We start from the raw sequence: 16,206 nt of genomic DNA on the forward strand, positions 1-16,206 counted from the left end.
TAAGGAAACATGGCGGCGCCGTGGAGGATCTGCAGGGGCAGGAGCGGAGGAGTGACCGGCGTTATACACACCGTGTGGACCGGGCGGACGGGCAGGCCGGGGGTCGGGACGGAGGGGGTGTGTGAGCAGGTAACGGCTGGTCCAGGAGAGGTATTTTCATCATCACACACACACACACACACACACACACACACACACACACACACGCTGTCAGTGTGGAAGAAGGTCATTCAGTGCAGCTGCAGAAACCCTCCCACTGCTCCCACTGCTCCCACTGCTCCACTGCTCCCACTACTCCCACTGCTCCCATTGCTCCACTGCTCCCACTGCTCCCACTGTTCCCACTGTTCCCACTGCTCCCACTGTTCCCACTGCTCCATTGCTCCCACTGTTCCCACTGCTCCCATTGCTCCACTGCTCCCATTGCTCCCATTGCTCCACTGCTCCCACTGTTCCCACTGCTCCCACTGCTCCCACTGCTCCACTGCTCCACTGCTCCCACTGCTCCCACTGTTCCCACTGTTCCCACTGCTCCCACTGTTCCCACTGCTCCATTGCTCCCACTGTTCCCACTGCTCCCATTGCTCCACTGCTCCCATTGCTCCCATTGCTCCACTGCTCCCACTGTTCCCACTGTTCCCACTGCTCCCACTGCTCCACTGCTCCCACTGTTCCCACTGTTCCCACTGCTCCCCTGCTTCCACTGTTCCCACTGCTCCACTGCTCCCACTGTTCCCACTGCTCCCACTGCTCCCACTGCTCCACTGTTCCCACTGCTCCCATTGCTCCACTGCTCCCATTGCTCCCATTGCTCCACTGCTCCCACTGTTCCCACTGCTCCCATTGCTCCCACTGCTCCCACTGTTCCCACTGCTCCCACTGTTCCCACTGCTCCCATTGCTCCCATTGCTCCCACTGCTCCCACTGTTCCCACTGCTCCCATTGCTCCACTGCTCCCATTGCTCCCATTGCTCCACTGTTCCCACTGTTCCCACTGCTTCCACTGCTCCCACTGCTCCCATTGCTTCCACTGCTCCCATTGCTCCCACTGTTCCCATTGCTCCCATTGCTCCCACTGCTCCCAGTGCTCCACTGCTCCCACTGCTCCCACTGTTCTCATTGCTCCCATTGCTCCCATTGCTCCACTGCTCCACTGCTCCCACTGTTCCCACTGTTCCCACTGCTTCCACTGCTCCCATTGCTTCCACTGCTCCCACTGCTCCCATTGCTCCCATTGCTCCCACTGGGACTCTCTGGGTCTGAGAGTTGGATTAAACTGATGAGGAACAGGACAGACAGCTGGTGGCTACTGGGAATACTGGTATGTGTGTGGTGCAGAAGGGCTCTATTATTTTAAATAGACATTTTAACATAATAACATTAATATTAATAATAATTTTATTCATAATAATAATAATAAACCTAAAAAAAAAATCAAGATACTGTTATACTGTATATGTCTATCAATCAGCCATAACATTAAAACCACTGTCCGTTGACCCATAAATAACATTGATTATCTGGTTTCGTCGGCACCTCCCAACCTTGAAGGTGGTGTCACTCTGATAAAAGCAGCAAACCGGGTAGGTGCAAACATCTGAGCCATTTTGGCAAGAACCACGGTTGGTTCTGACCCAGTTGATGTCTAGACCGCTGGGTCAGAACATCTCCAGAACATCAGGCAGGTCTTGTGGGGTGTTCCTGGTATGCGGTGGTCAGTACCTACCTACTAAAAAGTGCTCCAAGAGAGGACAGCTAATGAACCTGAGGCTCATTGATCCTCACGGAGGCCCCACCCACCTCACTTCACCAACTTACAGGACTTACAGGACTCTGCTGCCAGTGGCGGATACCACAGGACACCTTCAGACGTCTTCAGAGGAGCCATGCCTCAGTGGGCTGGAGCTGTTTTGGTGGGATGAGAGGCACCCTGCACAATATTAGGCATGATTATTAGGCTTGTAATGTTCTGGCTGGTCGGAGTCAAGGGTTATTTGCTCACAGGACAAAAACAATAGTCACCTTGCATGTGACTTAAGGTGGTAGTGTCTTCAGGCTCCTGCAGATGGCGCTGTATGAGGATGCTCTGGCTCTACGGGATTCACAGATTGAGAAGAGGTGGTTAATGGTGTTAATGATTGGCTAAGAAAGAGGAGTGACTGCATTTGGTCGTGTTAAAGGCCATAGTGTGAAGGAAGGAGCTGCAGGTGTATGGAAGCTTACGGTCATACGGGTCTACCAGCAGTGGCAGAAATCCCAGTGTACAGGAAATCCTCCTCAGAATTGTGTCTAAAAGGTGAAATTGATGGACTAAGGGGCCGCTGGAGAGTTTCACGGCTTGTCAAAGTCAAGAACTGCTTCTAGAAGTTAGCGCAGGTCCTTCACCACCAGCTTCTGAAAGAGCACTGCGCTGGGAACTGCAGACCATCAACATACGGAGCAGAGGGGGACCCAGGAGGTCTTTGCTCACTGCTGTTTAAGAATAGGAAGAGGAGAATGAGGAGGATCTCCTGTCTATGATCTATGAATCTATGAGTCCCCTCACACACCCTGCAGAGATTTATCGCCTGATCATGCTTGTGCAGCGCCATCTGCAGGAGCCTGAAGTTACTACAACCTCAAACATGAAGGTGATGAATTATCTGTCCGAAGGTTTGTGAACGCTTGGTCAGTTTTTAATGTTGTCAGTAGAGCTGGGCGATATGGAAAAAATGTATAATCACAATATTTAAAGGTATTTTTTACTATACAATATTTATCACAATATTTCGAAAAACTGCTATACAAATACTCTCCCAGTGAGTGCTGTGATATTTACTTGAAATATGCAAAATAAAGCATGTTTACCGTCCGTTTACTTAATTAACCTTCATTTAAATGTAATATGTGCTGAAGTAATGTGTAATTTAAGTTTTAATAAATTTTTTCATGTTAAATTCAGAAAATAAATAGGAATCATGTCAAAAATCATGCAGAAAAATGCCATCTGTATTTCAGACTACTTACCTGCAGAGGATTTGCTCGCATAGAAAGTCAACATAGTGAATCATTTGACCAGGGGTGGCCCTTGGATAAGACTAGCTACACCCATTTTGCGTGAGAATTACACCCCAGATTTCTGACCTGCAGGTGTGTTGCACACCTTTTTTGTCTCTTTGCTTAACTACCGGCTACCAGTTTCTCTCCTGTCTTCATTCAGGGTTTAACAGATTGCTGTCCATCCAGGTATCTGTACTGACCAGACCGGTTACTTTATCTGCAGTATGTCATCTGGCGCAACTGATCACAGAGAGCATCACTGTGAATAACTTTTTAAAAATCCTTTAAAATAATCTCAAAATTTAAAATCTGGTTGATGACACATTTATTTATATATTAATATTAATAATAATATATGATATAGATTTATTGTAAATTATTTTATTAAATATAATTTTTTTAATTATTTGTAAAATATTTGCACTTTGAAAACCAACAAAACATGTGATTTAAACATATAACTATATAGAGGTGTAAGAAAATATTGATATATGAAAGAATTGTGATTATTGTGTTTTCTAGCACTCTTATCAATTCTTAAAAATACAGTATTAATTATTAATGAATAGTTTAGATGTAAGGATTGGTGGCAGACTGTGGTTCATGTAGTGTTGTGTCTAAACTCCGACCACTGGATGGCAGTGTTGTGCTCTTCAGATCCCACTGTTCTGATTGGATTAAAAAAATCCATTTTATGCAGATGACAGTGTGTTTTTATACTATGAGAGTTTTGCTAAAATTAGATCTTGAAAAAGTGAGTGCAGTATATCGTCCTTCCTGCAGTATTGCAATATATCCCGATGCATCAAATCGTGACCCCTGTATCGTGACCCCTGTATCACGGCCCTAAAACTTTACATCCTTTCAGTGGTCTCCTCAGGTGGTGTGAGACTGTGTTCAGCCTGTTTCCTGAACCAGATTATTAGGCTCAAGGTTCGAGTTCTCCACAGTGGTTGCCATAGTAACAACACACATGGGATTACATTGGTGGATTAGGGGGCTCAGTGGTTGAGGGTTCGATACCTGGGCTTGGCAAGCTACCACTGTTGCCCACTGCTTCATACACGTGTGCTCACTGTCACTGTGTGTGTGTGTGTGTGTGTGTGTGTGTGTGTGTGTGTGTGTGTGTGTGTGTGTTCACTGCACGGATGGGTTAAAGGTGGAGGCCGAATTCCATCCGTCAGTATGGTTGTCATGTGATGTGTGGGGGGTGGCGGTGAGGTGGTGGGTTGGGTGGTTGTGGTGGGTTGCTGTTGGCAACCCAGTAGTGCTACTTTTAACTCTACTACAGTTCCCACAATACCCTGCAAATGCTAACGGTACTTGCTAACAGCAACATTATGTTGCATTTTAAAGTTCTGTACGCCTCAAATCAGATTTGTCCACATTATATGTCCAAATGTTTGTGGACACCCTTTCTAATGAATGCATTTAGCTACTTTAGGTTGCACCTATTGCTGATGCACACACACAGCTTGTCTAGTCCTTGTAGAGACTTACTGCCAATAGAATTGGACTCTCTGCAGGAGCAGATAAATATTCACCTGTGGGCACCATGCTGGCTAATAATGCCAGGCGTGGGCTAGTAGAGGGGTATAAAGCCCCCCAGCATTGAGCTGTGGAGCAGTGGAAGAGCTGTTTTCTGGAATGATGGATGGTGGTGGAGCTCCATCCAATACTTTTTTGATGAGTTGGGGATGATGAGGTGGGGTGGTGATCATCTGTCCAACATCCTGACCTCACTAAAGCTCTTGTTGCTGAATGCAATCAAATCCTCACAGCAATGCTCCTCCTCCAAAATCTAGTAGAAAGCCTTCTTCCCTGGACAGTAGAGACAGTTACTCCAACAAAAGCAGGATACACTCTTTTTTTATCCTCATGATTTCAGGGTGTTAAAAGAACCAATGAATGAATGGGTGTCCCAATACTTTAGTCCATACAGTGTATGCTGGAAAACTCAGGACCTGCCTGAACAAGGCCAAAAATCAAGGTGTGACGAGTTAAAGGAGGTCATTCTGAAGTGAGTCCGTGCCTCCAAGCGCTCCATGCCACTCCTGAATGAGCTGTCGTTGATGTTTTGTAGGTGCTGGTTCCTGTCAGGCGTGTCCACAGCACTGTCAGGCCTCAGCTCAACTCAGCTTTAATAAGGTTGGTACTGATGAAGCGTGTTTTAAGGTCTTTTTCAGAACATAAGTAAGTTCTCGTAACGTGGCGGTGTCTTGATATTGTTGTGATCCAGGTACAGAAACAGGTTTCTTTACCCGACTCCGAGAATATGCTGCTGTAGGATACACAGTGACGTCAAGTTAAAGGACCCCTTTTCACTGGCGCACAAGGACCTGAAGAATTTATACGAGGATATTAAAAAGGTAAGTGTTTAAATTTGGTTTTAATTTGGAATAAAATAAAACACTCTCGCACTTTCTGGTCTGCTTCAGCTGGTCTACTCACCATACCTCCATCCAGCCTTCATGGCTGTGGAGAGTTGGCTCTATTGATGACGTGTTGTGGGTTCGATACCTGGGCTCGGCAAGCTGCTATTTAAGCAAGACCCTTCACCCTCACCTGCTTCCTGGACACAGCAGCAATGCCCACCACTCCGGGCATGTGTGCTCACAGTCACTGTGTGTGTGTGTGTGTGTGTTCACTGCACTGCACTGATGGGTTAAAGGTGGAGGCCAGATTCCATCTGTGTAAGGGTGAATAGCTGTGAGGGTCATGGCTGTGGAGATCCATACTTTTCTAGAGTTGCTGCTTGACTGTGAGACTGTGAGTCTTCCTCCGCTGGTCCACTGAACACTCGAGCTCTCTCTAATATTCAGATCTAATCTTAAAACAGAGCTCATCACACTCCTGTTAAAGGGTTGCCCTCTAATGCTGACTCTCGGCCTCTGCTGTTTCGATCTGATCCTTGCATTTCTATAAATCATACAGCCCCACAACTTTAGGAAGAACTGCTAATCCTGATCTTCGTGTGATCAACACTGAGAGATGGAGGTAATCTAACTAAACTCACACAACTGGGGAATAATTAGGAAGCCCTGTGGCCTATTAAATCCCTTCCCAGACTCATAAGAATGTATAGTCTTCTTTCTGAAAGCCTCAGAGAGCTCTCAGGAACTCTGACCATGTTGTTCTTCGCCACTCACTTTAACCAACAAGAGCAAACGAACAGGAAAGTCTCTGGTAGGTAGGTAAGACAGGCAGTAGGCTGTGGGGAGGCCTCGTAAAATAAGGAATTAAAACAATAGAAAATAACAAAAATTAAATAAATAAAAAAATAAATAAATATAATACAAATAATAATGGGAAATAATGATACTAGCCTGTGAATAAAACAAAAAAGGAGACTCATCGCATGTCCCAGTTACACCTAAAGAGCAATAATGAATAAATAAAATAATAATAAAGAAATATAGTATATATACTATAGACATAAATAGAAAAAGTGGGAGATTTTTTTTAAAAGTAGCAGCAATCTAATCTTTAGATGTGAGGGTGTCAGATTTTTACCCCAAAGAAATCTAGTCACCCAATCCTCATTCATGTGACCCTCCCCCTATCACTAGCAATTCCCCCAACACTAGGAGGGTGAAGACTAGCACATGTTTCCTCCAACACATACGAAGTCAGCCACCACCGCCTCTTTTCAAACTGACGCTAATGCAACAGCTAACCGACGCCGGTGCTGACCACCATCACACTGGGAGTGCTGTGGAGTGGAGGTGTCATCAACCCTCCCCTGAGAGAGCAAGGCCAGTTGTGCTCTCTCTGACTCCGGCTGCTGATGGCGAACAGCATCGGATCATAGTGGCAGTGCCTTAGTCCACCGGACCACTCGTAGCCCAGTGGTTAGTGAGGTTGAATAAGACCGACTCCCCCAGAATCCTCTCTGACCATCAGCTGATGATGAGTCTAATTCTACACAGTTGAAGGAGCAAGAAATGTAAAGGGTGGGGGGGCGGGGGGACTTTTTCCTCACAGGAAATTTACATTTCTATTAATTCTGTTTTATAAATGATGATTAAAGAGGTTTCATCAGTTGTGTGAGTTTAGTCAGATTACCTTTATCCCTCAGTGTTGATCACATGAAGATCAGACCTCCAGATCATTTTATATGTTCAGAAAGACAAAGGTTTTCATAGGGTGTCCTTATTTTTTCACACGACTGTAAGTATACTATATTATTATTGTTATTGCAGTAATAATATCCCAAAATGCAGCCTGGCAGCTGAATGCTCTCTTTGCATGTCGTGGTTTTAGGAGCTGCTGGTGTCCAAAGAGGAGCTGAAAGCCCTGTGCGATTATTACTTTGACGGGAAGGGGAAGGCGCTCCGGCCGATGATCGTGGTGCTGATGGCCAGAGCCTGCAACATTCACAGCAACCGTGAAGGGTGAGCTCACACACTTCACACTCTTCACACTCTTCTCTGCTTCTCTGTGACAGTCAGTGTTGGTTCATACTGTGGTCCTTATTATGCTAATGACACACACTCTGGACCGTTTCAGTGACCTGCTCCCAGGCCAGCGGTCTATAGCCATGATCTCGGAGATGATCCACACTGCCAGCTTGGTGCATGATGACGTCATCGATGGTGCCGATACACGGCGAGGGAAAACCACCATCAACGAAGTGTGGGGGGAGAGAAAAGTGAGTGGCATTTTACTTCATATCAGACGTGGCCTCCACATCCAGTGGCCTCCACACCCAGGACATGCGGAATTGGTGGAAGAGCATCGAGTATTAGAGCCTGACAGTGTGCAGATTAGTGGGATGGACTGAAGGTGATTTATGCTGACACAAAAGAGATATTGTTCTGGCCGTATTAGGTTGTTAATTTAGGCTAAGGTTAGTTTCTGCTCTGTTGAGGGGGGGATGGTTAATTCTGCTGTTTAATTGATCAGTAAGTAATAGGGACATCTCAAAATGCTGATATTGAACTTTAAAAGAGAAGACAGTTATTATGCAATGGCAAAATGTCATAGGTTTTTGACATAAATGACCAAATTTAGGGGAATAGGGACATGAATGCATAGGAATAAACTTCAGACTTCGATAACCTCCTTATTGTGTTCAGATTGGACAGTGTCAGAGATCTGTCGGAGCTCCAAATTCGGAGCTGGGATGGCGAATCTTCTCAAATGTGTAAATATGTAGATCCTTATCCAAGAAACTCTCACACTACAGTGCCTTACACCTTATGCATCAGACAGAAAATATTTAATATGTTCAAAACTATTTATTTTATACTATTTAGCTGTTTGTAAGAAAGCACTTTTAATTTGCATTTCACATCTTATCACAGACGATGCGAGAGTTTTTGCGAGAGTTTTCCGTTATTTGGTTAAATAGTGCAAATCAGTGCAAAGATCAAAGTAAGTGTTTGAAAAACGTCAATAAGAAGAGCTTAAAATGACGGTGAAGCCCACAGAACAAAAAAGTCCTCTGTCAGGAAGCTTTTATTTTCCTCGTGTAGAATCTAACAGTACTAACAGTGCCCACTTGTAGTTCTGTAAACTCTCTGGAGTTCGATAATTCGATAAGTTTGGTATTTCTCGATGTTTCTATTAATATCTTGTGATAATTCAGTGCGGAAATGCGGTTCAAACATTTCCTAAATCTGTAGACTCCGCCCTATTCGTTACATTTCATCGGCAGATCGTACGTGACTTAAGTCCAGAGTTACGAGGCTGTAAAGACGGGTTGAGATACCGGCCTCTGCCTTACGCTGGGTCTAACTGTTGGATTTGTGCGTCTGTCTTCTGCCTCTCGATGTTTATAAATAAGTTTATTCAGTTTCTGTTCTCTGCTTTTGTGAAGTTAAGACTCTGGTGACCTCGTTTCAAGCACCAAAACTATTCGTCCGCACGAGTAAAGGGATGTTTTCACAACAAATATGAAGAATTTCTAATATCCTGAATCTTGAACTTCATTTTTTTCACCCTCTTCACACAGTGCTCTAGGTCACATAGGGTCTTATTACATAGAGAGCTGAGACTGTTCTGAAAGATTGATATAAAATGTGGGTATTATCTAATATTCAACATGCTCTCAGACTCCAGAGGGTTAAAATACACATTGATTTAACTGATTATTTGACCTGATCGTTTTAGAGGATCGTTTTAATATAGGCTACAAATTGTGCTCTGGATTGTTCTTAAGAGAAAGGTTATGAGATTTTTTTAAGAGGATTTATTCAAGAGAGCCGTTAACTGTGATCTTTTAGATTAAGTAACACATCTAAGAAGTATTTCTTCTTAAATCCAGCCCCTGACCCAGATCATCCAGCCCTTTCTGAGCTAAATCAGGTAGGTGGGAGCAGAGAATCCCTGAAACGGTGTAGGGCAGTGGGTTTCCAGGCCTGAACATAACCACCACTGTGGTGTGAGCAGGTACACGTACACCTGAACTGATCGAAATCTTGTGGCGGCGGCCGACTACACTGCCCTAATGCTGCTTACCTGCAGCCAGGCAGGCTAATGAGCTAAAAGTGCATGGACTGCCAAGGACCTCCTAGTTAACTACATGTGTGTTTGAGGACCTATTAGAGTTTTCGTTCGGGTGTGTATAAATAAAGGTATGTGTGTCACCTGAGCCCTGTGTTTGTGTTCGTCTCTGGACTCCGCTATGTATCGGATCATGGTGGCCACGCCCCTTTCCCCAGGGGTCGTGTCACAATCTATATTTTTAATAATTCTGACAACATTGCTAGACTGCCTACACTATTAAAAAGGGCTCTGAGTGGAGCGGCTACAGCTTGTGTGTGTTTTTGTTTTTTTGTCTCAAGGCTATCCTGGCTGGAGATTTCATCCTCTCTGCAGCGTCGATGGCTCTCGCACGCATCGGGAACAACGCAGTGGTGTCTGTGCTTTCGCAAGTCGTGGAGGACCTTGTGCGAGGTATGAGCAGAAAAGATCTGAGAGCACGACTGATCCCAGCAGTTTTTATTATTTTTTTATAGTCTTTATTATTTTTATGACCTGGTGTGAATCTGGACGTTGTTCTGGACGTTGGTCGGTACATTGTGGCAGAGGTTCATGATGAATGGACCGATAGAAATGCTCCAAAATGACTCAGATTTAAATCTTTTTCCATTGACTTCCATTCAAAGTTTACGAAGGTGTTCTTCCGCTCCTGTAAAGTTGACATTTTTGGAGATACAAGGTTTTTGTTGTGTGATACGTGTCATCAGAATTACAGCGAGATCTCCTTTTGATGGTGGTGTAGGTGAATTCATGCAGCTGGGATCCAAAGAGAATGAGAACGAGCGCTTCAAGCACTACCTGGAGAAAACCTTTAAGAAGACGGCGAGCCTGATCGCCAACAGCTGTAAAGCAGTGAGTATGTTCTTTGGTCGCGTGATCAAGAGGCTGCCGAGGGGACGGGGACGGAGACGCTTAACCTGTCCTTGTCCACTCTGTTTCTGCAGGTTTCCATTCTGGTGAACTCGGATCCTGAGGTGCACGAGATCGCGTATCAGTACGGAAAGAATGTGGGCATCGCCTTTCAGGTACTGTGTTCTGCTTCGGCTGTTTGTAGATTTGTGCAAACTTGAAATGAATGAAGGAAAGGAGCAGAACAGCTGAGGATCAGCTCTGAGATCAGTCAAAATCATCACAAATTTCATTCTGATGAACAGTGTGAGTGAGCAGAATATCTTTAGTATTTGGTGGAGTCTCCCTGTGCCATGGACGTTTTTACACAAGTTAATGAGCAGATCAGATCCTCCGAGAGTCATCTGAACATGAGCTTCAGAGGAAGAAGGCCTGATTATGATCAATTTCAATAGAATTAAATGTAAATATTTGCCTAGAATTTGGCAAAATATTGCATAATTCTTTACTTATTACCTTTTTATGTGTTTTCTCAAATAAAAAAAAATAGTGTCCGTGTACTCGTCTGACCTTTCTGTACAAAGGCCTGTCGTAGTCCATGTCACATTTAAATATTAAAATTGTAATATTTACCCAGATGATGGTGCAGAATTAATAATATAACAATAATACATGAGAGGGAGTGCTATTATTATTATTGTATAGTGTGAGATACTGGCACTGCTGTACTGCGGTTGTAGGCACGAGGTCCGAAGAGCAGTATGCCAGGTTGTGCTCCTCAGTCATAATATTCAAGGAACAGTTCAGAATTTCCCAAAAATCCAGATAACAAGCTACGGACAAAACATCAGACATATACGTGTATATTTGTGTAAATTTTAATATTTTCCAAGAAATAGTGCTGAATGTTAAATAATTCCTTTTTCATTTCGTTGTTAAATAATTACCTATTTTTAATAGTTCATCTTCAATAATAATAATATTAAATATATATTATTATATATATAATATATATTAAATAATAATATATAATAATAAAATAAGCTTAAAATCAGCATTTTCTTGTTTAGTATTTGAACAATCTAAAAAAATATAAAATTATAAAAATGATAAAATTATAAAGAAAAAATATAAACTAAGTAGTAATTTTCCAGAAAAGGTCACATTCTTTTTTAACTTAAATATATATGTATATTTAATATATAAAATATGTACTATTTAATATAGAACTATATGTATTTAATGTATAACTAACTAGCATTAATATAAACCTTTATGCAGCAATATTTTATCCAGATTTTATTAAAAAAAAAATAAAAAATGGGCCAGTTCCATCTTTAAAAAAATCACACAATGTAGAAGGAAACAGGCTTTTTAAATGATAATAAAAGTAAAAATTGGAGTTATGAAGTTTTAATAAAACACTGACGATGTTCTGTCACAAATTAATTCACAAATTAATAAAATATTCCTGCTAATTATACTGCTTCACTTTCCTGTACAGTCCAGTGGTCATTAAGCCTGTTTTTGTAGAGCTACCTTCCTGCAGACTTTAGATTACACTGTGATCCAGCCTAAGCTGATCCACCCAATTACTGCTGTCAGAAGTATTTGCCCTGGGTTTGGGTTGGAGTTGACACCTGCAGGAAGGTAGTGCTGAAGCCCTCCAGTAGGAGTGTTGGAGACCACTGCTCCAGTAGTGAGCTGTAGTTGATCTGATGGTTGGCTGATATGGCTGTAAATATGAACATCATGCTGAATTGTTCTTTTCCTCTGCCTGATTTCAGCTGGTGGACGACGTGCTGGATTTCACTTCATGTGCTAACCGCCTGGGGAAGCCCTCGGCTGCAGATCTAAAGCTAGGCTTGGCCACCGGACCTGTGCTGTTTGCCTGTCAACAGGTGTGGCAGCAATCCGCTCACACACAGTCACTTATAAACTGAGTCAGTTTGATATCAGGTCTGCTTCCTGTGATTTGGCTGTCGGTACTCCATGGGTTTTACAACCCGCATGACGGTGAGCTGAGCATGAGTCATATTTAAGAGGCTTTTAGAGGGAAGCGCTGGTAGTTATCCATCTGTTTTAAGGAACTACAAACTGTCCCAGTACGTTGGTCACTTCCCTCACCCCCCCCCCCCCCCCCGAGCCTCTTTCTCAATCTCTTTCTCAATCTCTCTTTCTCTTTCCCTCTTGCTGCAGTTTCCTGAATTGCACGCTATGATAATGAGGCGTTTTGGGTCTGATGGAGATGTCGATCGGGCCTGGCGATACGTCCTGCAGGTGGGGGCAACTACCACTACATTTACGGTCAAAAGCAGCTTCATATCCAGCATTGCTCATCATTTACATTTACATTTACAGAATTTAGCAACTTACTCAAGGAAAACCTCAGCTAGTTTGAATAGAATAAAAATTAAAGATGCTCTAATCTTAGACTCTACTAAACACTATGGTCAATATGGAGACCACTCTGCTATTCGCCATTAGTCCTCTCAGAAGAGGAGGGTATTCAGTCTGGGTTTGAAGACAGCGAGTGTTGGACTCTGCTGTTCGGACACCCAGGGGAAGCTCGTTCCACCACTTCGGTGCAGGACAGTAAAAAGTCTGGACGCTCGTCTTCCGTGGATCTTAAAGGATGGCGGGTCGAGCCGAGCCGTACTTGAAGCTGGAAGGGCTCTTGGTGCAGATCGGCTTTTGACCATCGCCATCAAGTAATTCATAGTACTCAACATTCAGCAACATTCTAGCATATTAATCTAATTAGAGTTTGTTAGATTAGTTGGATAGTCTATTTATTTGCAGGCCTATTATTTAGTCATTGGTCTTAATACGTATTGTTCAGTACCTACTGTAAATCATTCAGGTACTGAATAATTAATAGTAGTATATGTATAGTTACTGAACAATAAGTACTATGAATTATTCAACACCTTCTATGAATTATGTAGTAAACAGAATGAACTATTCAGTATTTACTATGAATTATTTGGTAACCAGTATGAACTAATTAGTTAAGCAGTAGGAATTATTCAGTAACCAGTATGAGTCTCTACTATAAATGATTTTACTTCCAGTAACTACTATGGATTATTTATGAATTCTTCAATGTACACTATGAATTTAGTAACCAGACTGAATTATTGAGTCTCTACTATTAATTATATATTTACATTATTGTCAATTATCTATTATGAATTATTTAGTAACCAGTATGAATTCTTCAGTAAGTGCTAAGACGTTCACAGTAGGCACAATGAATTATTTAGTAATTAGTATGAGTTATGGAGTATCTACTATAATTGATTTTGTAAGGGCTGTGAATTATTGAATATCTACTGAGAATTATTTAGTAACCAGTATGAATTCTTCCATATGCACTATGAATTTAGTAACCAGACTAAATCTTTGTGTTTCTGCCAATAATTATTATGTATTTATAATATATCTAGTCTCTACTATGAATTATTTAGTAACCAGTATGAATTCTTGAATACGCACTAGGAATTATTTAGTAACCAGTATGAATTCTTCAAAATACACTATGAATTTAGTAACCAGACTAAATCATTGTGTTTCTGCCAATAATTATTATGTATTTATAATATATCATCAAGTCTCTACTAGGAATTATTTAGTAACCAGTATGAATTCTTGAACATGCATTATGAATTATTTAGTAATTAGTAACGAGTTAAGGAATATCTACTATAATTGATTTTGTAACTGCTGTGAATTATTGATTTATCTACTGGGAATTATTTAGTAACCAGTATGAATTATTGAGTATTTACTATGAAACCAAGGTCTGCAGTTTTGGCAGTGAGAAACTGAAGTGTAGGGTTGTGAAACCTGTCAGAGGTCTGGTTTTATGGGCACATGACTAAGCAAACCATGTCCTTGTCACAGAGTGATGGTGTGGAGCAGACTAACTACCTCGCACAGCGCTACTGCCAAGAGGCCATCCGTCAGATCAGCCGTTTGCAGCCGTCTGCAGAGCGGGATGCCCTTATCCGGTTGACGGAACTCGTCCTGTCCCGGGACAAGTGATCCCAGAACCCAGAGCACCAGCTCAGGCAGCTACTCCTCTGCAGGGCCCTGTCCAAGGGGGACACAATGTTGTGGGGAACAGCCAGGAAGCTTCCTGCCCCCTACACTATACACACCATTTACAGCAGGGGTGTCTCGTTCTGACCCTGGAGAGCCACATCACTGCACAGTTCAGTGCGTTTCCTCTTTTTTGCGACCCCTAATCTATACACACCGATCAGCCACTTCATTAAAACCACCTCCTTGTGCTGACCATACAGGAGCGCTGGTACTTCTATTATTCCAGACTGTATCCATCAGTTTCTCTGCAGACTGTTATCAGCCTCCTTTCACCCTGTTCTTCAGTGCTCAGGACCCCACAGGACTGACCACCACAGAGCAGGTAGGTAGTTTTCAGCACTGTAGTGGTACTGACTGACATGGTGCTTTGTAAACACTGTGTCCACTGTCACTGTCCACTCTATTGGACACTCCTACCTAGTTAGTCCATCTTGTAGATGAAGTAAAGACAGAGACAGAAGCTCAGAAGCTCTCTAATCTGTTGCTGCAGCTGTGTCTGATCCACTCGTACCACCAGCAGCGCAACACACACTACTAACATACCACCATCACCACCACCATGTCAGTCAGTGTCACTGCAGTGCTGAGCTGAATGACCGACCACCCAAATACTACCTACCTGCTCTGTGATGGTCAGTCCTGTGGGGTCCTGAGCACTGAAGAACAGGGTGAAAGACTCTGATAAGAGTCTGCAGAGAAACTGATGGACTACACAGTGCTCCTGTGTGGTCATTATAGCTGATTTAATGGACAGTGAGGGTAGAGACAAGGTGATGTATCTCCAAATTGGCAACTTTCAATGGAGGTCAGTGTAAAAAGATATTAATCCGAGTCATTTTGGAGGATTTCTATTGGTCCGTCGATCATGAAATTTTACACAGTATAAAGAACAACTGCCAGATTTAAATTATGATAAAATGAAGAAACTAGACTTGGTGGTACATTGCTTGTTAGCTACATTAGCCTCCTAGCTCCAGTGTAACACATGCTAAAGAAGCTCATTTCAGACTAACCAAACATGACATATTGGGGAAATGTGAATTTAGCCCACATGCCACCTCTTTTTAACAGTAAGGGGGCGCTATTGTGCAGCGCTGTGGCCCTCTGATAGCTAGAATAGACACCTGTGCCTTAAAATGTACACTCTCGCCCCAAAACTGCTAACGTTGCCAATAGTAACCTGAAGCTATGTCCAGTTAGTATTATGCAAATGTGACTGTGCTTTCTGGACCATGTGAGCTTTCAGAGAGGGTCAGCCACTTTAGCATTTTGGGGTGAAGTATACCTTTAAAGGGTTTGGCAGACAGTAAAGAATGATATGAAGAATGATGCTATTTACGTTATCGTCACTGTATGTGTTCCTGTACTGTACCTCATGCACCCTCACCCACAGAGCCGGAGGATTACAAGAGGATGTGGGGGGGCATCGTTTGTAATTCCAGGCGTGGCATGGGACGGGTGGCTGTGTGCTGTCAATACATGTGCGTATGCTTGTGGAACGGTTACCCGGTCACATCTCTGTGTTTCCAGAAGGTCCGTCCATGCCACAGAAAAGGCCAAAATGCTGACTTGTGTATACTGGAGGACGTTGTTATCAATGTACTTCTGTATCAAGTGCTCCGTAACAACCAAGGCCTTAAAACCACAAGAACTATGTACTGATATTGAATATATTTTTTAAGTTATTTTGTGTTTCTGTGCTTATTTATTTCACATCCAGACCAG

The 16,206-nt window shown here is 42.9% G+C and overlaps 1 protein-coding gene across 2 annotated transcripts; it reads left to right on the top strand.

Annotated features, from left to right (window-relative positions):
- The first annotated feature begins 8 nt into the window (after window positions 1-8).
- pdss1 (prenyl (decaprenyl) diphosphate synthase, subunit 1) lies at window positions 9-14,763 on the top strand. 2 transcript variants are annotated; one of them, XM_072678688.1, is made up of 11 exons: window positions 9-150; window positions 5,123-5,187; window positions 5,279-5,408; window positions 7,303-7,433; window positions 7,549-7,690; window positions 9,828-9,939; window positions 10,268-10,377; window positions 10,470-10,550; window positions 12,162-12,275; window positions 12,574-12,654; window positions 14,281-14,763. In XM_072678688.1, exons 1-11 carry the CDS (start codon window positions 10-12, stop codon window positions 14,419-14,421), a joined length of 1,248 nt encoding a protein of 415 aa, XP_072534789.1. In that variant the 5' UTR covers window position 9; the 3' UTR covers window positions 14,422-14,763. The 2 variants fall into 2 exon arrangements, with proteins under 2 accessions (XP_072534789.1, XP_072534790.1); XM_072678689.1 differs by having other exon boundaries at window positions 9-129.
- The last annotated feature ends 1,443 nt before the right edge of the window (window positions 14,764-16,206 follow it).

Source organism: Salminus brasiliensis, chromosome 5, assembly GCF_030463535.1.
Source record: "Salminus brasiliensis chromosome 5, fSalBra1.hap2, whole genome shotgun sequence".
NCBI lineage: Eukaryota > Metazoa > Chordata > Actinopteri > Characiformes > Bryconidae > Salminus > Salminus brasiliensis.